The sequence below is a fragment of the Perca flavescens genome, chromosome 24 (assembly GCF_004354835.1).
Source record: "Perca flavescens isolate YP-PL-M2 chromosome 24, PFLA_1.0, whole genome shotgun sequence".
NCBI classification, from domain to species: Eukaryota; Metazoa; Chordata; class Actinopteri; order Perciformes; family Percidae; genus Perca; species Perca flavescens.
Genome location: NC_041354.1, coordinates 4884707 through 4909876, shown reverse-complemented (window position 1 = coordinate 4909876; position 25170 = coordinate 4884707). Strand labels below are relative to the sequence as shown.

The following is a 25170-nucleotide window of genomic DNA, read 5'->3' as shown; positions in this document are numbered from 1 at the left end:
CTGCAAAATTGAATTGCCCTTTTGGGATAAATAAAGTTGTTTGAATTTAATTCAATTTAATTGACTGCTTTAGGTACTAGTTACTTTAGAAATTAAGATTTTTGCACACAAAACACATGTAGTTTATAAAATAAACGGCCTACAAGTCCAGCTGAAATGATTAGCTAATTAAACACTTGATGATTGACAGAAATGTTTGGATCGTTTCCAGTTTCTAAAATGTGAGGATCACTTTTACTTTTAATACTTTAAGTACATTTTCCAGATGGTAATGACATACTTATACATAGGAAACATTTTCAATGCAGGACTTTTACTTGTAACAGAGTATTTTTACAGTGTGGTATTAGTAGTTTTACTTAACTAAAGAATCTCAATACTTCTTCCACCACTGGTTACACAGATTGCAGCTGAACAAAGTTTCTCAGTAATGACTTTAATTTTGTTGGTTTTCATCCTCTTCTTTTTTTTTGACTTGTTGGGTGTCATTCTGGGTGAGGCTTGAACAGCTGGCAAGTCGATGCAGTTTAATCTCACAATTTGTTTGAAATTGAGTTTCTATGTTTTGACATGTGTTACTGTTTTCTTGCATGTTAAAAGAAAATTACTGTAGGAAAACAGCCAACACTCACTTTCAGCATTTTGAGTAAGTCCCTTCCCTTGTTTGCATTCAGCTGGCTGACAAAACACCGTAAACACCAGTGTCTATCACTACTAATTACTTATGCAAATAAGCACAGAACAGTAATTACACCCTGCCAACACTCTTGTGAGGTAAACCAGCATTGTCTGTCATCAAAACTATAATTGTTATACAGAATAAAAATGTTAACACTTTAGGCCACAGCCTTATTTTACGCAATATTTAGTGATGAACAAATAAAAGTTGTAATTCCTCTTGCAAAAAATAACTGTTGTTCATCAGACCCGGTGCATTGGAGACCATGTTATGTGTGATTTTTGTAAAATATCTCATTACATGAAAAATACCTTGTTATAAGTGAAAAGGATGAGCACATATTCTTGTTCTAACAAAAAACTGAGCAGATATGTATTTTTTCACGGTGGCAGCAGGACGCTGCAGTACTTTGTTGTGATGGTTCAGTGTAGATGTATTTCCTTAATGACCTCAACGATGGGTAGGACTTTGGTAGTTGTATGTATTTTTTCATAAAAAAATTTGTTGGCCTTTATTTTCGACAGGACAGCTTAGACATGAAAGGGGAGAGAGAAGGGGAAAGATGCAGCAAAGAGCTGCAGGTCTGAAGCAAACCCACGGCCGCTGCGGCAAAGACTGAGCCTCTGTATATGGTGCGCACGGTCTACCAGGTGAGCTACCCAGGCACCCGGGTAGTTGTATGTTACAACAAAAAAGTATGCCTGCGTCAGGGGTAGAATATTAAGTGGGTACTACAGAAATAATGAGAACCAACCTGTTTTGTCTAAATCCATGAACACAGGTGGTAAACAGCGGAGCCGTTGCTCTGCAGGAATGCACTGTTGTTTCTGCAGAGATGGTATTTCTGCAAGTTGCACGTTTCATTATCAAAGGCTTGATGTCAGACTGGTTTCCTGGTTTAGTAATTTTTTTTAATCGGCCTTTCACAGCTCACCTAGTGGGATGTCAGAGGCATGTAGTGCAACAAGACTCAATGCGCTGGCTGAGCATCAGCCGTGCTCACAGGTTGTTCAGCCGAGAATCACTGCAAGGTCAATCATTGCCTCGTTTGCTGAAAAACTATTTGCTAATCCCGCTAATGGGCCTGTTCAGAGACTGTATGTGATTGAGAATTTGCTCTCAGACAGCATACTATTTAGACAGCAGCACATTACTGTTATCTTGAGTTCTTTCAAGGAGCTTGTACAAGGGCATTTCTCAGGAAGTCGAGCTGAAATGAGAAATATCAGCTGGGTAGGAGGGGCAACCAATCACATGAGGTTACAGTAAAAAGGTGTTGCTCTGGATCCCAGCAGTGGTGGAAGTAAAGATCCTTTTCTTAAGTCAAAGTACTAATACCCCACTGTAAAAATACTCTGTTACAAGTCAAAGATCTGCATTGAAAAAGTTACTTAAGTATCACAGGAAAATGTACTTAAAGTATTAAAAGTCAAAATACTCAATCCAGAAAACACATTTTTAACATTTTAGAAACTGGAAACAATCAAAGTTCAGTTCTGTCAATCAACTAAGTGTTTAATCAGCTAATCATTCCAGCTGTACTTGTAGGCCTATTTATTGTTGGGTAGTTTAATTTATAATAAAACATCTTATTTTATAAACTACATGTGTTTTGTGTGCAAAAACCTTCATTTGTAAAGTAACTAGTAACTAAAACTGTCAGATAATGTAATGGAGTAGAAGTAGAAAGTAGCATGAAAAGAAAAGATTAAAGGAAAGTACAAGTTCCTCAAATTTGTACTTAAGTACAGTACTTGAGTAAATGTACTTAGTTACATTCCACCACTGGTTGCCAGGAGCAGCAGCTGCATCACCAATTAATGCCAAGCCATAATATAGTTTAATATATCCGTACACACACCAGTTTTATTCATCCCAGTTGAGACATTTCCTTATCTCAGGGGTCAGCAGAGCAAAGGTCCCAAAGAGCTTGTAACCTGGCATCTCTGGTTTAAAGAGGACAGAGTGAGACTCAGTATCACCCTGCTTTCCTCGTGAATCAGGAGATTCATCGTAGGCCTCATACATGTGAAATATGCTCTTCCACTGAGCAGCATCCGAGGTCAAAGAGCTGCAGTGCTCAGCATGAGATGTGTATCAGATCTGAGGTGCGTCCAGACTGGCCTGCGCTTTTATCCTCAGTCTGATGTTCAGATCATTTTCTACTGAGTCTTTGAGGTACTTTTGACTCAAACAAACAACTGTGAGTGGTTTTAGGCAGGCTGTGCAAATGCTATGCATAAATGCAGAATGGCACATCAGCATGGTTCAATTCTTTGCCCTAAAATGAGAAAAATACACAAGGAAATCCATTAAAAAACAGTCACCTTGATTATTAAGATTCACACATCTCTGATATTTTGAAAAGCTGGATTTAGGGTGACAAAAGGTCTACACTTGCAAGCTGAGCTGCTTACACAGCCCTATAAAAGGCCTTCACAACTAGCCTGCAGAAACTTAAATTACCACTTGAATGTTTCAGTAATAAATAGGTTTACTTGAGGCCAGCCGCAGTGCTCAGTACTTAATACTCACAGGTTATAATTTGCTATTTATGTCTTGCTTTTATAAAATATCATAATAAATATTCACCGTTACAAAAACGTAACAGTCAAGATAAAGAGGGAATTGAGTTCTGTTTGTAATAGAGGCGTAATGTCAGTCATTCATATGTTCCAACGTTGTGTGCCATCTGCAGAATACAACATGGTCTATCACAATGCAGTACATCTGAAAGGTCCCCTTGGAGGTGCAAAGTGATTTTAAGGTCTTATCTTGGAATACAAAATATGAATGCAGGGTAGGCTATATGCAGGAATCCTAAAGGTTAAATCTAATGTCCATTTAAAGCCTTCTTTTAAGACCCTTTCCATACATTTTAAGACCTCATCGGCACTTTGAGTCCTAACCAGTTACATCAGCGACACACTTTGACTTATATTTACTATATAATGATTGATGATAGCACAACTAAACAGTCATAGTTTGTGATGGCACACACACACACACTTTGTTATTAGGTTAGTTAACTCTTTATTAGGCTACTAAATGTGAATCAAGATTATGTACTGTACTTTATTGCCTTTTTCTAGCCTCAGATGTTTTCAGAAACACATTTTAGTGTACTGTTCAGTTGTAATTTGAGGAGGTTTGTGACCAGGCAGCCATTTTTTTTTCCTGCTTCATAACGGACCAAGCACCGCCCCATGTGTTGCTCAGAGCTACGTTGTTTCTTTGCTCTGATTGGTTGTAAGTGTATTTAATTGCGTCCAGAGGCATTTTGGTGTGCGCCCGTTGATAACTATTGGAAATCGAACACAAACTGAGAGGTTCCAGATGAATACGCATTTGAGAATCAACCGAGGTGGACATTTTGATCATGCAAATGTTCTAGTGTCTATTATTTGTCGATGGATAACTGCAGGAAGTTTATGCTAATGCTGCTAACATCCAGAATATGAGGGCTTCTGTGCTCTGGTGCCGCTTTAAACAGCAGGATTTTTAAGATATGATAACATTTCTTTGTATGCTAACATTACTGGCATGAGGTGGCTTCTGCAGCCCATTGATGGTCTGGACCCCATGAATTATCTGCAAGAGCTAACTTTGTGTAGTCCGGATTATTACTACTCATAGCTGCCATTTCTCACTAGAATTCTATGTGTCATGTTAGCTAGATATAGAGGTCTGACAGATGTTTATTACCATGTGGCATGAAGTAAAAATAGTTTTATAAATGCAAGGATAAAATATTTAAGTGAGTCTGTCCATTTCTGAATACTGATGGCAATTTGTTTACTACCGCCATGCTGCACACACATCATGGGAAACCTCTATATTCTATGTTCAGTCAGATTTTATTAATGAATAACTTATTACAGGATAGTCTTCTTATTCCGGCCCTTGCCCTCCATGTGGTCACAGTCACTCTGTTATTGGTGCTGTAATAATGATTATGATAATGAAAATCTTCAATGGTAATGACTGTCATCAGTTATGATGAAATTAGGCCCATGTTATATTGTCGATCCTTTTCACTTCTCCTTTTGGGTTAATGATACATCTTCAAATATGGATTTATTTTACAATGACCACTGTAATTTCAGTTTTATGGGACTGACCGTGTTGGAGCCTGACAGAAGAAAAGACATGAAACTTCAGCAGCTTTTAATATGGGCTCTGCCTTCCTGTGTTAAAGCTAGAAGAATCAATCTCAAGACCAGACACAAATTAAATCATATCAAATTCATGAAAGAAAACAAATGTGGGACCAAAAAAATTCTATTCGATTATGCAGCTATGTAACCTTCTGGTAGTATTTGCCATCACCACACTGTTTGTTAAAGGTCAAGCATGTGTTTTCAGAACTGAATAATATTCTGAGTTAAGAGGACACTTCCAACAAGCCTGCTGAACAAAGCAGCCTTTTAGTATGATTGAGATTCTGAGTGAAGACTCAAAAAGCAACTCACACTTTCAGTCACTCATAGTAGGAATATAACCTCCAGCTGCTACCTTAGATCAAACATGGAACTTTCTAGTTATGCTCTCTGCAGTCTGAAGCCAGGTTTCATGTTAATTTCTTCTCTTCTCTACCACATTTAAATTCTGACTCAAGACACCACTGCCTTCAGGCCAGCTATTGACAAGGCAAAAAAACAAAGGTCTCCTCCATTTTATTTACTGCTCCTGCAACCAATTTACTGGCCATCCCCTCTGTGAGCTCTAATGGCTTCTTGACAGTCAGCGCTTTAAATGCTATAGAGCCCAGCTGGCCAGTAAAGACAGTAAAACAAATGATCCTCATGGGAAATTAAGGGGAGATGTAATTATGAGAGGCGCACACAATAATCCATGTGATAGCACCTGCAACAAATAGGGTTTTTGTTTTTAAAAGCAACAAAGCGGTACAAAAATAGCTTTGTTCCTGCTGCTATCACTAAGCTGAACAGTCAGTAGCGATATTTGCACAGATATGATAAAAGCATTTTTTATTTAGTTTTAAACCTGCTTTTATCTTTTATTTCACTTATTTATCCTTCTCTCTCTGTCTCTCTCTCTCTCTCTCTCTCTCTCTCTCTCTCTCTCTCTCTCTCTCTCTCTCTCTCTCTTTCTTATGGTCGTCCTGATTGGTGGAACCTTGAGTATTTGTATTTGTATCAACTAATCTACCCACAAAGTCAAGTCAAGTCAACTTTATTGTCAGTTCTGCAATATGTGCCAGACATACAGAGCAATTGAAAATAAGTTTCTACGTTTCTACCTACGGGTGCAAATAAAGTAACCTGAACAGAAAATCTCAGTTACAATTAACGCCCAGCAACATTTGGAATCCGAAAAGAAGAAGTCATAATATTCGGTTTGCCTGTGTTGGGCTTGTTTGTGGACTGAGATCATACAAAACCCACTGAGCTGAGCTTGCTTATCACTCTCACACCCAACAGAGACACATCCCTCAGCCTCCAGCACCTGTCTTCATCACTCAGAATTGCATTGACACTACATGGCACAAAGTCAAACAGTGTCCTCTCATTGAATGAATTGGCATGGGAAGCTGCAAGATTAGATTGCATCTAAGGAATGCTAATTTACCAGGAGTCTGGGTCTAGAGATGTTGTGATTAAAGACTCAATTTCCCAGAGGTCAGTGTGGTGTGATCACATATTACCAGTAACTGATGGAGTGTCTCTGACATCTGCACTCTGACGGTACAGCTGTCACAAGCGGCAGCAGCATCAACACCAGTTAACATGGAATAGAGAATCAAGCGGCTGCGTCAGATTTAATATTCCTGTCCGAGTCAAGAATTCATTCAGTCATGGAGTTCTTAAGTAGCTGTGTTATGCTATCAAACTGCTTATTCATGGTTTGGTTTATGTAAGTGAAAAAGTAGAGGGAGAGGCCTACAGCAGCTCTCGGCTATAAGCGGCTAAGCCCTGAAATGCTGCCATCCAGCATTATCTTCACATAGCAGGAAGCCCTGGCGTGCATTATCCCAACATGTGTCTCAGTGGAAGGCAGTTCAGACTAGCCGGTTCTAATGCGGTTGTGCTTTGCTACGGTACCAAGTAACACTGACAGCGCTCTCCTGTGTTTATTACAAGCATGTCATCTTGTCAGTTTAACAACTGACTGACAGGTAGAAAAAATAAATTTCTGGTTTAGAATTAAATGGCCATACCAGGGACTTTGCATGTATTAGCCTATTAAATACAAATCACATGGACTTACAAGGGGGTTTTCGATGCATACCCTTCATTTTTAGGTGGATTTGCTACAGTTCCTTCCAGTGATTTGTATTCATTTCTGCTGGGTGCTGAGACTGAAACTCGCTAATCCATTTTCGTTCCCTTGCCCTTGTTTTTTTCCGTCAAAGTTCTACCTTCATCATGTGATAATGCAGTTGAAAGCAGGAGCCATTTTCTCTTATTTAGTGGTGTAGAGCCCCCAAATGGACTGAATACAGTAAAAAATAGGAGTAAATTAAAGTTATGAATGTGTTGGAGCTGAAGGGTAAAAGTTTTTTCTTTTTTCTTACTGACTGATTGGATGTTAAGAATAAAGCTTTATTTTTCTTTTACATACCATTTTAATTATTTAGCTAGTAGTAATATTTACTGATGAATGTGGTTATATTTTTGAGTTGTCAGATAACTTCTTACTGCATTTTGTCAACTTCAAGGCTCCATTGGATATTTATGGACGCTCAGCCATTCAGATTTGTTTAGTTGCTGGTGAAATACAACATTTTGTAATGCAGAAAAGAACCAGATTCCATCTGTCTGCCTTCTGACTTTGTTCAAAGTGTCCTTGAACGCACCACTAGTTAGCCCTGCACACCTGTGCAAGTGTAAGCACAAGTGAACAGGATTATATTTAATTAAGGGACATAGTTGACTTACATCCACAAACGTAACGACCACACTGACAGAAGGCAAGTATTGACATTATGTTGAAAATATCACAGATTCATGTCCCCCAGGTATTGATCCTGATAGCACTATACAAGTGGATGAATCTGAAAATGTTTCCTGTAGGATAACATGTAGTACTAGTATTATTCCAGTAACGTGTAGAACTAGTACTATTCCAGTTATTATCAACAACAGACCACACAAAGTGGCGAATAGAGGGGCAATACTTAACAACCTAATTGGAATTAAAACTACCACTGCAATGATAGAAAAGGATAGGAAAATTAGATGTGGATTACTAAATATCAGATCTTTGTCTTCTAAAGCAGTACTCGTAAATGAATTGATATCTGATAATCAAATTGATCTATTCTGTCTTACTGAAACCTGGCTGGGCCATGAAGAATATGTTAGTCTAAATGACGCCACCCCTCCCAGTCATATTAATACTCAAATTCCTAGAGGCTCAGGCCGAGGAGGGGGAGTTGCAGCCATATTTGATTCAAGCCTGTTAATTAACCCTAAACCCAAACTAAATTATAACTCTTTCGAAAGCCTTGTTCTTAATCTTCAACATCCAACACGGAAATCAGTACAGCCAATTATATTTGTTGTTGTCTACCGAGCTCCAGGTCCGTATTCAGAATTTTTATCTGAATTCTCAGAGTTTTTATCATGTGTAATCCTTAAATCAGACAAAGTACTTATTGTAGGTGATTTTAATATCCATGTGGACGTTGACAGCAATAGCCTTACTACTGCTTTCAACTCATTACTGGATTCAATCGGTTTCAGTCAGAGTGTGCACAAGACGACGCACTGTTTTAACCACACCCTCGACCTTGTGCTGGCATATGGTATTGAAATTGAGGATTTAATAATATTTCCGCAGAATCTGGTATTATCAGATCATTTTTTAATTACTTTTGAATTCTTGTTACCTGACCATACTAAACCAGATAGCAGCTTCTACACTAGATGCCTATCTGACAGTGCTATAGCTAAATTTAAGGAAACTATTCCTACAGCATTCCAGTCTATGTCGTGCCTTAACATAACAGAGGACCTCTATGTTAACCTCAGTCCCTCTCAAATTGATACATTTGTAGACGGTGCTACAACTTTCCTACGGACGATCTTAGACTCTGTCGCTCCTCTCACAAAGAAGACGATAAAGCAAAGGAAATTAGCTCCTTGGTATAACTCCCAAACTCGCAAATTAAAACAAATCTCACGAAACATCGAAAGTAAGTGGCGCTCCACCAAAGTGGAGGAATCCCGTTTGGAATGGCAAGACAGTCTGAAAACCTATAGGAAGGCCCTAAGAAAGGCCAGATCAGACTATTACTCATCATTAATAAAAGAAAACAAGAACAACCCAAGGTTTCTTTTCAGCACTGTAGCCAGGCTGACAGATAGTTACAGCTCTACTGAGCCATCTATTCCTCTAGCTCTGAGTAGTGATGACTTCATGAGCTTCTTTAATGATAAAATTATAACAATTAGAGATAAAATTCATCATCTTTTGCCCTTAACCTCTAACAGTTCATCTTTAAATGCAGGACCGCTAGAAAGAACAACGACTCCCGACATATACTTGGACTGCTTTTATCCTATAAACCTTCAACAATTAATGTTAAAGATATCCTCAGCTAAGCCATCTACCTGTCTCTTAGACACCATCCCAACGAGGCTTCTCATAGAAGCGTTACCCGTGGTAAACACTTCATTACTAGATATGATCAATATGTCCTTACTAACAGGTTATGTACCGCAGTCATTTAAAATTGCTGTGATAAAACCTCTTCTGAAAAAACCCACCCTAGATCCTGAGGTCTTAGCAAACTATAGACCTATATCTAACCTTCCCTTTCTATCCAAGATCCTTGAGAAGGTGGTTGCTAATCAGTTATGTGATTTTCTACATAGCAACAGTCTATTTGATGATTTGCAATCAGGATTTAGAAAGAATCATAGCACAGAGACGGCACTGGTGAAAATTACTAACGACCTTCTAACTGCTGCAGACAAAGGATTTGTCTCCATTCTTGTTCTACTAGATCTTAGTGCTGCATTTGACACTATTGACCATACCATCCTGTTACAGAGACTGGAACACTTAGTTGGCATTAAAGGAATCGCACTAAGCTGGTTTAAGTCCTATTTCTCTGAACGATCCCAATTTGTTAATGTTAATGATAAACCCTCCAAGCACGCTAAAGTTAGCCATGGCGTTCCTCAAGGCTCAGTGCTTGGACCAATTCTATTTTCCTTATATATGCTTCCTCTAGGTAATATTATTAGGAAACACTCAATTAACTATCACTGTTACGCAGACGATACCCAATTATATCTGTCAATTAAGCCAGATGAAAGTGGTCAGTTAGCAAGACTTCAAATGTGTATTGAGGATATAAAATCCTGGATGACCCACAATTTCCTGATGTTAAACTCAGACAAAACTGAAGTTATTGTGATAGGACCAACGCACCGCCGAACTTCGTTTTCGAAAGATATAGTTACTCTGGATGGTATTACCCTGGCCTCCAGCACTGCTGTCAGAAATCTAGGAGTTATTTTTGATCAGGATATATCCTTCAACGCCCACTTAAAACAAACCTCAAGAATAGCCTTTTTCCATCTTCGTAACATTGCCAAAATTAGGAATATCCTGTCTCAAAACGATGCTGAAAAACTAGTCCATGCATTCGTTACTTCTAGACTAGATTACTGCAATTCCTTATTATCAGGTTGCCCAAATAAGTCCATTAAGACTCTCCAACTGATCCAGAATGCTGCAGCACATGTTCTGACGAGAACTAAGAGAAGAGATCATATTTCTCCTGTATTAGCTTCTCTGCATTGGCTTCCAGTGAAATATACGATCGAATTTAAAATCCTCCTCCTGACTTACAAAGCTCTAAATGGTCAAGCACCATCATACTTAGAAGAGCTCATAGTACCTTATTGTCCCACTAGAGCACTGCGCTCCCAGAATGCCTGGCTACTTATGGTTCCTAGAGTCTCTGGAAGTAGACTGGGGGCCAGGGCCTTCAGCTATCAGGCTCCAGTATTGTGGAACCAGCTCCCAGTCTGGGTTCGAGGAGCAGACACCGTCACCACATTTAAGAGTAAACTGAAAACTCTTCTCTTTGATAAAGCTTATAGTTAGGGAACGAGGAGTTGAAGCGTCCACCTAACCCGGCCCACCTGCTTCTCCTCGTAGTCATCAGTTTTATATGCTGTATAATTAATAATCTAGCGAGAGTAGAGGGAGGCAGGCCAGTACAGCCCGATCCGGTTGGGGAGAGTTCTAGCCCGACCAGGCACCTCTCTTTAACCTGCCTCTCTTAAGTTATGCTATTACAATTCTAGACTGCCGGGGAGGCTGTTCCTTCCTAAGACACACTGAGCTGCTCTCTCATCTCTACTTGTTACTTTTGTATGCATCCTGTCCCAGAAATGCTTGTTACTAATCTAGCTCTGGGGAGTTTACTCCCGGAGTTCTTATTGTTTCTTCTTCGCAGAGCTATGCTCTGCGATTCTCTGCATTTCCCGGCCGCATCCTGCTGCGTCCTGCTGCATCCGCAGCATCCACCCGTGCTCTGCAGCGCCACGTTACATCCCGCAACGCCCTGCTGTGATGTTCCTATGCACAGAGTAGTCAGGATCCGGTATAGGAGACTGCACTACTCAGTATGACACGATGTGCCCTGCTATGACGTGAACTTCCACGATAACCTTCGAAGTCACTGTAACTTCTAATGTGACTGTTATCACCACTGTTCATCACGCCCCCAACCGGCCCTGTCAGACACCGCCTACTAAGAGTCTGGGTCTGCCGAGGTTTCTTCCTAAAAGGGAGTTTTTTCTTGCCACTGTCGCAATAGCCACTGCTAATGCTTGCTCTTGAGGGAATTACTGTAATTGTTGGGGTTTTGGAATTTATAGAGTGTGGTCTAGACCTACTCTATCTGTAAAGTGTCTCGAGATAACTTTTGTTATGATTTGATACTATAAATAAAATTGAATTGAATTGAAAACGGGTAGGTTGTAAACATTACTGATGTTACCTGATCTAACTTTCATGTATATTATTAGGGATCATTTCTCCACATTATTAAATGTTTCAAAACTGTTAAATGAAACTGGTTTTCATCAACTTTACTAAAAGGCAGGTGAAATACACAGATCTCGTTGGACTACCATTTTGGATTTCAAACATTGGATATGTCCCAATACCCATACCTGCAGTAATTGTAAGTAGTCGAGTGCCCACTTGGTGGCGTATCTTTAGTAGCTGCCAACAGTGCCCAGGTGCTTGTTAAAACTGCAAGCCAGTTTATCAGAGTTTACTGGAACATGCTTGAGTAATGAGATCATTTTTCCTTTCCACAAATACTATACATGGCTCAGTCAAGCTAAGACACTTTCATTGTTTTATTCAATTCCCACATAAAGCATAAAACATAGGACCATACATCATTAAAGTTACAATCAGATGACAGTGAAAAAGAAAAACACACATTCAGGAGCTTGGAGAAGGAATACATCTGATAAAGCAATTACATTGAATTACCCAGAGGCACATACTCTACTGTACATAAGACACGTAACATATTGTTTTGAATTTCTTTGGACATGAATAACATAAATAATATTTAGTTGAATCCAGCATTGCGTGAAATTCAACTTCTTCATGTCTTTAGATTTGTTGTTGGTCGTAAAGCAGCTCATAGGCCCATTACCACTAACCAAAGGACTGGTTTGGTGCAGAAGACCTTGAACTGTGGGATCCACTTCAAATAGGAACGCTCTCTGTCTCTCTTTGAAATGACCTGTCATTAACCAAAGTCTCTCGTCACGGGCTAGATTTTCTAAAGCCTGAAAACTGAGCCAAGAGGAGGTGCAAAAGTCTAGTTTTCTCTCAGACCACTTGATTTACAATATGCTAGGAATTTATTATGGAGTTTTTGCCCAACGTCGGCAAATATATCCTGCTTATAAAATACCCCAGAATTGGGTATGTGACTCACAAAACCGCTCTCTTTATAACAGGATCCAAACCCAAAAATAAATACTGAAAGAATGAACAGGTGTATCTTTCTTTACATTCTTTAGCATACTTCCAGTCCTGGTCTTCTATTTACGGCATTAACACTGCTCCTTACATTTGTTTCTCTTGGCTGCCTTGCTAATCGGCTACTGTTTCCCTGAGCAGTTAGCTGATTGGTGCTCCCGTGGTAACCAGCTTGTAGTAAGCTCCCTTCAGGGCCATGAGCTGGTCGTGCGGCCCTTTCTCGATCACAAAGCCCCTGGACATGACGGCGATAATGTCCGAGTTCTGAATGGTAGACAGGCGATGGGCGATAACGATGCACGTCCGGCCTTCTCTGGCTTTGTCCAGAGCCTCTTGCACGGTCTGTCATGGCAACCAAATATATTAAGCAGTGTTCACAGACTTACACACACAGCAAGGAGCCATCATCCGTTCTCCCGCACAGCAGACACACAAGCCTCACAATTATAGCAATTTCACAATCATGTGTTGATTACTATCATTAGAATGTGCCAGTGTATCAGTATGCTGCAGAGGCCTTTTTGCTCCTCAGCGTGGTTCAGCTATTGGAGCTGGAAAAGCTTACATCTTAAAGAGGCTCTACTGGAGGGCTATATGAACTGTGAGCTGCTGGTGGTAATAATAGAGATGATGAATGATAATGATGTAAATGATAATAATAATTAAGTGCCTGCCCTCCTTGCTCTCTGTGCCCAAAGAATATCAAGCAGCCGCACTGTACTGTAATATGAAGTGTGTGCATTCAACACACGATGACGCTGCTGTTTAAAGTTTAATGAAGCCTACCTTCTCGCTCTCGGTGTCCAGGGCAGAGGTGGCCTCGTCCAGGAGCAGGATCTTGGGGTCACGTATGATCGCTCTGGCGATGGCGATGCGTTGCTTCTGACCGCGAGACAACTGAGAACCCTGGGCCCCGACGTTCGTGTCGTATTTCTGAAGGCAGGGTGTAATATTATGGTGAGTCATATCCCTATTTGGACATTCACATCGTATTTGTCTTGAAGCTAACAAATCCTTCGATGGGCGATAATAACTTTTTACCAGGATTCAGTGTACTTTGTAAAAATAATGAGCAAAGCATCATGAGGACACATTCTGTGTCTCAGCTTCAGACCTCTCTCACTTCCCCTAAGCCCTTTATTAATGGAACTTTCCATAACCTCAACGCCTTTCACCTGGGACTGTATGCACAAAACATCCTAAGGCTAATGTAGCTCCTTACCAAATAAAGAGAAACTCCCAAAAATAAAGGGCATGTCTGACCTAACTTACAAACATATGTTAAATGTTCGTGACAAGTGTATGTATATATATATGTATATGTACGTACATACATACATACATACATACACACACTTGGGAGTATATCCTCTGGCATTTTTTTGTTTGTTTTTTACATAAACACAGATCCATTAGATTTGTTTGTAAGTGTATATATATATATATATATATATATATATATATATATATATATATATATATATATATATATATATATATATATATATAAAAACCTGCTCTGTCTATGCTTTTGAGTCCTCACCACACTCGTCACGAACATTTCACACAAAACGTCCACAGTACCTCAGGAAGTGACATAACAAAGTCGTGAAGCTGGGCTTTCTTAGCCGCAGAGATGACCTCATTCATGCTGATTTCCCGCGAGTTGTCGCCGTACTTGATGTTCTCCTCGATGCTGCAGTCAAACAAGATGGGCTCCTGGGACACGATGCCAATCTTGGAACGCAGGAAGGGCACGCTGACACGAGTCGAGTCATGGCCATCAATCAGCTGCAGGAAGCAATTGATTTTACCATTAGGAGAAAGCAATATAATAAGCAAAGACAGGAAATATGATAATTAATGAGCTATCATTACACCATCTCTACTGTGATTTCTCTCCTAACTTTGCAGAGGTGATATTGTCCTTTTTAAAATGTTAAACAGAGAATCGGGACTATGTGTTTCAAACCACTTTCAACTCAATTATGGCCATTTAAATCTTGGCAGGAATCTCTTACTGGCACACAGACAATCTGTGTGGAGTGCCCCTTTTTATATATATATATATATATATATATATATATATATATATATATATAAAGCACAAAGTCAGCATAAATGTCTGATTGATGCATGAATTGAAGTGATACGAGTGTCAGAAATAATTCAATCACTGAATGTCCAGCAATTATTCTTTGACTTTGACAAATTTTACTTTATACGGTGACACTCAGCTGAGCCTCATGAGACAGTAGGTTGAAAGCAGACAATGCATATGTCTGATTCATTTCACAATGAGATATCTGACATTTTGATAAAGGTAAGCACATGCTGTAACAATATAATGTTTCAGACCTCTCATTTGTACGTATCCTTGTTGAAATATGCAAAGTATTCACTAATTTCTTCCTGTGCAGGTTCACCGCAAACCGTTGCCTATTTGAAGCCAAAAAAGTTCAGCTTCTCCGTGTAAAAATACTTGGATGATCAGCACTGCTTCCCCACTGTTGGGCCCATAGAGCAGGAGCACTAGAGACCTCCGCCGGCCTGCAGGCTACTTCCGGTTTAGCGCTCCAACTAACTTGAATGGAGATTCAATTATTTAATCGTTCGGCTCGTCTAGACTTTCCAAGTGCTTTCAGACCAAAAGGATAACATTTTGATACTTATACGAGTCATTTTGCGGGGGTTGTGACAATTTAAAAATGTATCCACTGATTTACAGACGTCTCTTTCCCCATGTAAATCTATAGGGAAAACTCTTTTTGGACCCAATGGCATCATGTGACGGACACGGAAGTTGTAATTCCAGCCACTATGTCAAATCAGCATTTATTTTGGAGTCGTGTTTGTGTTCACCTAGTCTATATCCTTTGCGTTCCACTTCCGGGATTGCTCTGGTGCTGCAGGAAATTCCGCCGGATGCATGTATTTTCTGTTTCCTTCCGCTTTCTTTGTGTTGGAATTTTTAATTCGGTGGATTTATGAGGACTATGGTTGACTGCTCCTCAGATCTCTGCATGGTAAATCCAGACAGCTAGCTAGACTATCTGTCCAATCTGACTTTTCTCTTGCACAACTATTTTGCAGCGGATCTGTGGGGAGTAGCACCGCCCGTGAAGACATGTCATTAAACCAGAGCACGTTTTCCTCCCATCCCCGAATGCTATGTGGAGTAGCCAGACCCTCCTTTAGCGCACTTTGGAGGAAGGTCTGGCAAAGCGAGACTAGTGTTCACCTGGCAGACGAGAGGTCTAATATTCATTCTTCCTTTTAGCTCTGTTTTTGGTCTCCACCAACTTCTTAGAAAAATATGTCTGTTTAGCTGTTGAATGCTCCACTAGTATGTTCACCATAGTAGCTGCCAACTTTGTCTGTCAGCTGTTTGTTGCTCTGCAAATAGCGTACAGAAAGTTCCCATCAGAATCGCAGAACACAGTGTACAACTATGAAAACAGCTTAATAGTACTCAGGATGAGTAAACTGAACCTTGTGTAAAATCGGTGGAGTGCCCCTTTAAGTGTAAATATTAAATTTGAAAAATGTACTATATATGTATATACTGTATAATAGGATATATGTATGTAAGTAGTATTTTACTGTTGTATGTGGACACAGGTAGAACTTATTTTAATTACCATTGGGTTGTTATATTTGAAAAATAACTAGTTATTTTAATTAAGCTGTCGAAAAAATGTGGTGGAGTAAAAAGTGAGAGTATTAAGTAGTATAAAATGGAAAGAAAAAGTACTTAAAATTGTATTATTTCCAAATCTACTATGACACTATTCATAACACTTTACATTCAGTGTACATCTGCAGTATTATGTTTGTTTTGTTTGTTAGTTATCCTCACCACTCTGCCGTGGTCAGGATCATAAAACCTCTCCAGTAGCTGAACGCTGGTGCTCTTCCCGCAGCCGCTGCTGCCCACAAAGGCCAGCGTCTGGCCGGGCTTCACCGACACATTCAGCCCATTCAGGACCTGGATGTCTGGCCTGGTGGGGTAGGTGAACTTACAGTCAATGAACTCAATGTTCCCTTGGAAGTTATCCTGAAAACACAACGGAGGGAGGGAACAAACGTTAGTGTAGGTGTCTTGGTGTGTCAGGGTGCCACCTCCAGTTTACAAAAGGAAATTCTCCAAATACGCAGGTAGCAAAGACTTTAATTTCATTCAAATTTCTTATGAGGTGTTTTTTTCACATTTCAAAGGGCTCTGTGGGTACTTGTATTTTCAGGTAATTCTTATTTTTCTGTAAAATGAATAAGCAATGCAATAAAGGAATAATAAATTAGACTTTTCATCTGGATTATTTTCTTTGAATCTATCCTGGAAGGAGCAAGCAGCCTTCATTTTTTATACACTCAGCATGCAATGTGGCAGAATACAACCTCATACCCATTTATCTCCTGTATCGCTGTAGACGCTGATCTGAGGAACACGATCCAGCAGCTGGAAGAAACGTGCAGCTGAAATCTTGGCCTTGGCGTAGTCTGGTGTGTAAGAGGAGGCTTTGCCAAGGGCGGTGCCACTGGTGACGATGGCTGAGATGACCCTGCCAGAGAAACCAATGTAATGTAACTGAGCAATCAATCTTTGTATCACACATCCACTGGGTTGGGTCCTTTCTCCTTGGAACAATAGATTTTTTTTATTTTAAAGTTATAATTCTTGATTCATTCGTGAAATCACCATCAGTTTTTTGCTTTTCTTTTTAGCAATATGTGTTTACATTTTGTAATTAACTGTCTACACAGTAGTTTTCATTGGTAGTGACAGGGTCTGCCATGTTAAAAAAAGATATGAAACAAGACTGATAGAAAGCAGTGTAGCCTGCAATTAATTGTGGAGGTAAACATAAGTAACACACAGAGTGGCACCAGATTTGATAGTCTTCTCCTCTTACCTGAACACCAAGCTGAAATGGAGCCCCTCCTGCTGCACCAAGTAACCTCCAAACCTGTAGGAGGCGGAGTTGGTCAAGAAGATGACACACTGGGCGAAACCATAGCAGGCTCCGTACACTTTTGCTTTTTTCAGCGCCGCTTGGTATGGACCGTCTAGCTGGGCCTCGTACATGTCCACAAAAATCTTCTCTTTCCCCAGGCCTGCAATGGTGCGGATGTTGTTCAGTGCCTCGCCGGAAATCTGCAAATAAAAGACTTGGGTTAAAATTCCAATACCAGATTAAATGGCATGGTAAAAACCAGGCAGATGGTAGAATAGGATATAGGCAAAGCATTTGCATCTGTTCTTATCTATATCTATATCCCCCCATATATCTATATCTATATCTATATCTATATCAATACCAGCTGGGTGGCCCCAGCTGGTATTGAGCCTGACAGTGTTAGCTCTGTACATAACTTGCCAAAAACAGGAGCAGCTAATAAAATGCTCAGCTGTAGGGCTGAAGAGTTTTTCTTCAGTGATGAGAAAAAACTGAAACCTAGAGCCTAAAATAGACACTGTTGTTAAACGGTCTCTTATCTGCTGTCAGTAAGTCGGCTGATGTCCCCTCCACCTGAAGGTTTAGCAGGATTATTGAGATGATGCTTTTGACGTGTGCCTCAATATCAGAATACTGTGGTATTTTCAAACTGGATGCTTATAAAGTCCACAAAGAATAAAATAGATTTTTGTGAAGTTGTACAGCACAAAAAACGTTGTCTGACCCGTCCTGCGACCTCCATCGCCTCCTTGTCCTGCTTGGCGAACCCCGTTAGCATCTTAGCCTGAAAGCCACCGGACAGAGCGATGAATGGCAGGAAGCACAGGATGAGCAGCGTTAGCTTCCAGCTGAAGTAGAAGGACATGAGGACGGCCACGCCGATGTTGGTCAGAGAGTTGACAATCATGCCGATCTGCGAGCCCGTGGCCTTAGAAAGAAAAAAGGTGGAAAAGAAGGATCCTTTTACTATTCAAAGTGCTGATTCTCCTCATGGATTTGAACTAGGTCACCCGAGTAGAATTTAACAAGTCCGGATACCAAGCAAAAATAATCGGTGAAGTCACATTCTCTGTGATACTATAATTTTATCCCTGAATATGGGACTGAATTGCTTTTCAAAATGACTATCTTTTTACACTGAAGCTGTAACTCACTCCTTGAACTTGTGAGGCATCAGTCGCCAGACGTGTGGTCAGAGCTCCGGGACTGTTCCTGTGATCGTCAAACCAGCCAATTTCTTGGCCCAGCATGGCGTGGAAGCCGAGCCGCCGTAACCTGCGTGTCAGCAGCTCTCCAGACTTGGAGAAAGCATATCCCTGGAGACACACGCACAGGAAGTGTTTTTATTTAATCCAAAATTCCAATTCCAGTGATCTTCAACATAATGTAATATATAACTAATCTGGGAAACATTGTGTCTTTGCCATCCTTCTTCCCCAGAGGTGTCAGAACTTATGGACCAATCACACAACTGCAACTCAGCAGGATGTGGGAAAATCTTTTTCATCCAAAGAAGGTATTCATTTGACATAATAAAGGGGATGTCTTGTGACTTTCCCCCAACCTTGAACACACACACAGGGGGTGAAGGCAGTAGAGAAGCACTAAAGCAATCAGTCTTGCTGAAGCAGACTACTACTCCTACCTGCAGCATCTGTGTGAAGAAAGAGACCACGCCAACCATGACAAAGAACAGGCAGATACTATCAATCTCCTTCCTCTGAGCCACAGGATCTGTTACTGAGAATGTCTGCACACACACAAACACACACAGACATATGTTCAAGTATAAAAACATGTTAATGGACCATCGTACAGTATTTACCAATGTGGATTTTTGATGCAAATATAGAATCTATATATATGTAGGAAGCTGACATGATTGTTTTTCCAACTCATTTACACAGATTTTACTGACCCCAGATTGAATCTTTCATTGCTGTCACTGTGTCATTTTGTATACAACAACTGGGGGCCACACTCTAAAATTATAGCTTGATTTGTGTGTTTCAGAAATTCTGACTACAACATGAACCTCACCGCCAGGATTTGACTGAACAGCAGAGAGTAGACGGGGTTGACCCCTCCATTTATGGCTGCACCAAAGGATCCAAAAAGCATGTAGGGCCACTCAGGTATGTTGTACTTCAGGATCCTACCAACTGGAGCAGGCTCCACAATTTCCTCCTCTGGGATGGCATTCTGAGCATTCACATACAAAAATGCACATTAGCAGACAGTCCAAGCTGTAAACGGTGTATACTATCTAAGAATTGATATAGGAAAAACAAATGCCAAGAACATTTCAAACAACAGTAAGTAATTATTGTTGACCTGCCTCAACCACCCACGTATAAAATTGGATGCAAACACTCCAGCACACACACACACACACACCTCGGGTTTGTCTGCCTGTGACACAGCGTCTCTGGGGCCACGCTCTATAGCGATGGGAGCAAAAGATTCCGGCATCAGATTGGACAGCTGAGATCGGGACCGCTGGCGGATAGAGGTTCTGCAAAAGCAAAAACAAAAGAGCTGCTGTTATCTTCTTCTTAATGTTTAATTGTATAAGGACAAGTATGTGGCATAGACCTATGCCACACACCATAACCTAAGCTAATTTGTAATGCACGTCCCTAGATGGACCCTTTTTTTTTAAATGCAATAACTCAACACTTACATAAAAGATAGTAGCGAACACAAACTCATCAACAGATACATACCTTAAATGCAAAATAAACAAGAAAATACTGACAAAACAATACAAAACACGGATTAATACAATAAATCACCATAAAACAGGAGCACCAGATTATTCATGACTACATGACTATATCCATCACTTCATGCATATGAATATTCAAAGGACACAGGAGTAAATTGCTGCTGTTCTTCTTGCACTGATTACTGGGTGCTTGTAATGGTGGTGATCGAGGAACGCAAGCCTCTTCTGCTGTTGCTCCAGTCTGAATGATAGTGTCAGCTAAATGTTGCAAATGTCGAAGTAAATGTAAGAGGGTAATTATGTAAACGAAGGTGCCAGTTTCTGCCGTGACACACCTCAATTTCAGCCACAAAATGACTACTGTAATAATCCTATTTAGATGCACAGTCAGGACCATGGAAAAAGATATTATACACAAGTAAGCAAAAGCGCAAGTAATGAAGTGCAGGGTGAGTGGGAATGTGCAATACCTCAAACTTTCCCTGTAACTGCCTGCTCTGGATAGGTTTAGCCTCTCTTGCTCTTCTTCATCGTCAGCCACTAATATGAGAGATGCAACAAAAGGTGATGATCACAGTCAGTCAGTAGATCCTCATAGTTTCTATGTTTGGATAAATATCTTTCTGAGACATTATCCCCCAAAGTTGGACCTACTTTGCCGAGCCTTCTCATTCAGAGCCTTGTCTCCTTGGCTCTGCAGGGTGACCAGAGTGAAGTAGACTCCCTTCCTCTCCAGCAGCTCATTGTGTTTGCCCTTTTCAACAGCTCGTCCGTGCTCGAAGCCAACAATCACATCGGCGTTCTTTATGGTGGACAGCCGGTGAGCGATAGAGATGGTGGTGCGACCCTTGCGTACCTGTGACAAAAATCAAACGCCTGTCTGTACATAATTTCTGAGATTTTTGTTTTTCAGGTAGGGTTATCTGATTTAGAATAAACAACAGGAGTGAGGCCTCAAATATAAAAAGATCTCTCTCTAGACCCCAAGTTTAATTTCACATTGTGTCAATATTTTTGCACTCTTTGTTGGCTGTGAAGTGGATTTATTTATTTTATTTTATGATAATGTGCTTTCCCTTATCTATAGGTATCATCGGTCAAAATATGTATTCTATCTTTACACATGGTATGTTCTTACAGTAGACAGGCCTACTTACTTGCATTGATCTTGATACTTTTTTTAAAACTGTCCATTGTGACTCTGACAATGTTACAGCAGTGCTAAATCAGTGGAGTTAGGTCATTTGGACATTTGAATATTTTTGGAACAAACTCTAAGAGGGATAGTTTTCTTGTTATGTCTTATGTCACAATGAAGTAATCCTCCTCTCTCCTTTACAACAAAAAGGAAAGAAACTGAAATTACTGTAAAATGTTGTCTTCACAGAGGGATTTTCATCGTCTTGCCATCAGGGAATGAAACCATAAATGATCCAAACCTGAGATGATAACTGAAGCTAATTCAGCAAATAGACCAGTCACACTTACATTATCCAAAGCTTCTTGAACTATAGCCTCGCTCTCGTTGTCAAGGGCCGAGGTTGCCATGTCCAGCAGCAGGATACGAGGTTTCCTGACCAGTGCTCGAGCAATGGCAATACGCTGCTTCTGACCGCCGCTCATCTGACCTCCACCCTCCCCCACCAAGGTGTCGAATTGCTGTCCGATTTAAAAATCACAAGGAAAGTTATCAGGCGTAGTGGTTGTTAAGACTTTTAATTTGTGCATGAGCGCTTTTAAATCCTGTGTGCCACTTTACCTGTGGCAGGTCCATGATGAAGTTGTAGGCGTTGGCTTCCTTCGCAGCACTGACGATGTCTTCCATGGAGACGTTGGGTCGACCATAGCGCAAATTCTCAGCAATAGTGGTGGCAAACAGCACAGGCTCCTGCTCCACAATGCCAATCAGCGATCGCAGCCATTGGATGTTCAACCCTCTGATGTCATGACCGTCCAGGGTCACCTGAGGTAGGGGGGCACAGAGAGCTGGTTTTGCTAAAATTTTGCAACAATGCTAGTTTCAAATGGTAAGGTTGTTAGTCTTGTGCATAACGTTAATTTTGCTGTATGAGCTTATTTCCTTCTCTAGAAGTCGAAAGGAATAAGCGAATAAGGTGTGCAAAGACCTCTTATTCCAGTAAAAGTGAAAAATGAGCCTGTTAGGACCATTGGTTAAATAATGAAACAGATTATCATGTACTTCTATCACCCTCGGGGGGTGGTTATTTTTGAATGCACTAGAACAAAGAATTAAGCTTAAAAGGAAGGAGTCGGCAGCTACAGTGTGTCGAGGAAATCTTCAATCTCAGGAGTTGACAAAAAGCCTCACTGATAGAGGAATCACAGTATATTACATGATTGTCACATGAGAACATGCGTCTCAGCTGTCAAACATACCATGCCCTCTTTAGGGTCATAGAAGCGCTGGATGAGCTGAATAGCAGTACTCTTCCCGGCTCCACTCGGACCAACAAAGGCTGTGGTCTCCCCTGACTTCACTGCAACATTGAGCTGGTCCAGGATCTGAGTAGAGATCACATTACACCATGGCAAAACTAACACTGAAAAAATCCAGGAATCAAATCGTTTCCAGAACTCAAATTTTGCTCTGTTATATATGATAACGAGTGTAGAAGCACGCGGGTACCTTGACGTCAGGTCTGGAGGGGTAGTAAAAGGTCACATTATGAAACTCAATATCTCCTTTGACCCTGTCAAGCTTATATCCAGCCTCGGATAGACAATCAATCTCCGGCTCCTGACAGTGGCACATTTACAGAATGAGACTTGTCAACAAGAGGCAATGGTTTCCTATCAAAAAAATACACCTTGTAAGAATTAAAATATTGCGAAATTATAACATCAAGTACTCTCACCCTCTCAATAGTCTCAAATATGAGGGTAGCAGCTCCACGGCCTGCAGCAAATGCCTCTAGACATGAGGAGGCCTGCCCCAAATTCATAGCTGCTATCAAAACACCAAAGAACACCTAGAATGAAGAGGTCAGTATATTATATGTCCAAAGACTCTCTTGGTTACATGAAAAAAAAAAATCTTCAAAGCATCACTTTTTTGTTTAGTCTTTCACTGTTTTGAAGTGATGAAAACTGAATAAAGGAATGCGGAATCCAAAGGTGAAACACCAAGTGGCTTCCAATCACAGAATTAATTCAGACTCTAAAATCCATCAAGAAAAGGCTGCTTATGGGCATGAAACATACTTTTCCCATTTGCTCTGATGCTAATCTGTCAGTTATGGTTGTAATGACCCATATTTTGTCAATATGGTAAGTGTGATACCTGCAGTAGGGTTCCTGGTGTGTACTCCCCAGTGGTCACCACCAGGCTGGAGCCATACCAGAAGGCCAGACCATAGCACAGAAAGATGATCAGCCACATATATCCGGTGAAAAAACCAATGATCAGACCCTTCCTGATGCCCCAGCGCTGCGCTGAGATCAGGTTCCTGTCGTACCTGTAGAGGAGGAGAGCTCACCTCAGCTGCATATGTATTGGAAAAAGTAAATCTTCCACTGTTCATGTGGGAAATTTTACCTTAGCACTTCTTTTTTCTCCCCACCAAAAGCAGCCACAGTTCTGATGGAGGTGAGGACCTCATCCGCTACAGCTCCAGCTTTGGCGTAGGCCTGCAGCTCCATCCCTGTTAGCTTAGCCACAAACTAGAGGAAAAACAAAGTGACACATAGAAGAGAAATCAGAAAGTCAATTAAATATTGTAGTTACTGTGTCATCTTTTTGGGATTTTTGTCTGGGTGGGTGGTGATGACATGTGTCCATGTGGCGAATTGTATGTTTTATATGTTGTTAAAAAAATTAAAATTGTATTTGTATTTTGGATGTATGAGTACAAACTTTATACATAAGTTCCTTGTGTGCAACCACTGTCTTGCTGTTTACCAAAAGCCTTTATGCCAAGGTGCTGGCACATATACCCTTTGTTTTTTTGTTTTCTATAAGAAAATGCTGAACATACTTGTACAATCACGATCGAATACAGAAGTAATACATGTGTAATATGTGACTGACTGCTGTGAAGTTTCCCCCTTCACAAGAAATGTGGTAGCTAGAACTATGTATAAAAAAACACCAATAAAAAGTTGATACAAAATTGTTAATCACAAAAAAAGTCACTTGAAGTAAAGTCAACAAGTCAAGTCAAGAGAAGTCAAGTCAACAATTCTAATGAAGTGAGTTTCAACTCAAAAAGTCAAGTCAACAAGTAAAGACAAGTCTAGTCAACAAATCAAGTCAGTTCAAGTCATGCCTCACCAGAGCCATAAGACCAGCTCCAACTCCAATCATTGGACTTGCTGCGACAATGACGAGTGTTAACTTCCAACCTTTCACAAAGCCAATGCAGAAACCACACACAAAGGTGGTGAAGCGCTGCAGGAAAATGGCAACTTGATCCGCAATGGCATCGTTGATCTTGTTGATATCACTGTAATACAGATAGAACCACTGTTATACATAGACACCAACACTCCAGAAATACTCCACGAGACGGAAGTCATGTCATCATTGTCCCACTCACTCTGACATGCGAGTGTTGAGCTCCCCTACAGAGGTGCAGTCGAACCAGCCGATCTCCATCCTCATCACTTTGCTGAAGTACAACTTCCTGACAAGCTGAATCTGCCTGGCAGCGGCCGTCACCCACAGGGAGATCTATAGTGTGAAAGACCGGTTATACTCTTATTTGTCCGTTGACCCTTACCTCTGACGACCTTTTGAAGTAAAAACAAACTCCATATGTAATGCATTTGAAGGAGCACTACACTGCTTTTAC

The 25170-nt window shown here is 40.5% G+C and overlaps 1 protein-coding gene across 1 annotated transcript in view; it reads right to left on the bottom strand.

The window, feature by feature from the left end:
* Nucleotides 1-12009: 12009 nt before the first annotated feature.
* abcb11b (ATP-binding cassette, sub-family B (MDR/TAP), member 11b) overlaps nucleotides 12010-25170 on the bottom strand; it is a 28597-nt gene continuing 15436 nt past the window's right edge. The window contains exons 8-29 of the mRNA XM_028571601.1: nucleotides 24916-25049; nucleotides 24651-24822; nucleotides 23916-24040; nucleotides 23661-23835; nucleotides 23236-23349; nucleotides 23007-23117; nucleotides 22757-22882; nucleotides 22119-22322; nucleotides 21848-22018; nucleotides 21014-21215; nucleotides 20830-20899; nucleotides 20029-20146; nucleotides 19672-19833; nucleotides 19277-19381; nucleotides 18786-18947; nucleotides 18356-18559; nucleotides 17587-17828; nucleotides 17079-17235; nucleotides 16533-16730; nucleotides 14258-14464; nucleotides 13460-13606; nucleotides 12010-13015 (exon numbers count right to left, since the gene is read on the bottom strand). Of these exons, the coding sequence (XP_028427402.1) occupies nucleotides 12815-13015; nucleotides 13460-13606; nucleotides 14258-14464; nucleotides 16533-16730; nucleotides 17079-17235; nucleotides 17587-17828; nucleotides 18356-18559; nucleotides 18786-18947; nucleotides 19277-19381; nucleotides 19672-19833; nucleotides 20029-20146; nucleotides 20830-20899; nucleotides 21014-21215; nucleotides 21848-22018; nucleotides 22119-22322; nucleotides 22757-22882; nucleotides 23007-23117; nucleotides 23236-23349; nucleotides 23661-23835; nucleotides 23916-24040; nucleotides 24651-24822; nucleotides 24916-25049 (3507 nt within the window). The 3' untranslated portion in view covers nucleotides 12010-12814. The remainder of the gene's footprint in view (nucleotides 13016-13459; nucleotides 13607-14257; nucleotides 14465-16532; nucleotides 16731-17078; nucleotides 17236-17586; nucleotides 17829-18355; nucleotides 18560-18785; nucleotides 18948-19276; nucleotides 19382-19671; nucleotides 19834-20028; nucleotides 20147-20829; nucleotides 20900-21013; nucleotides 21216-21847; nucleotides 22019-22118; nucleotides 22323-22756; nucleotides 22883-23006; nucleotides 23118-23235; nucleotides 23350-23660; nucleotides 23836-23915; nucleotides 24041-24650; nucleotides 24823-24915; nucleotides 25050-25170) is intronic.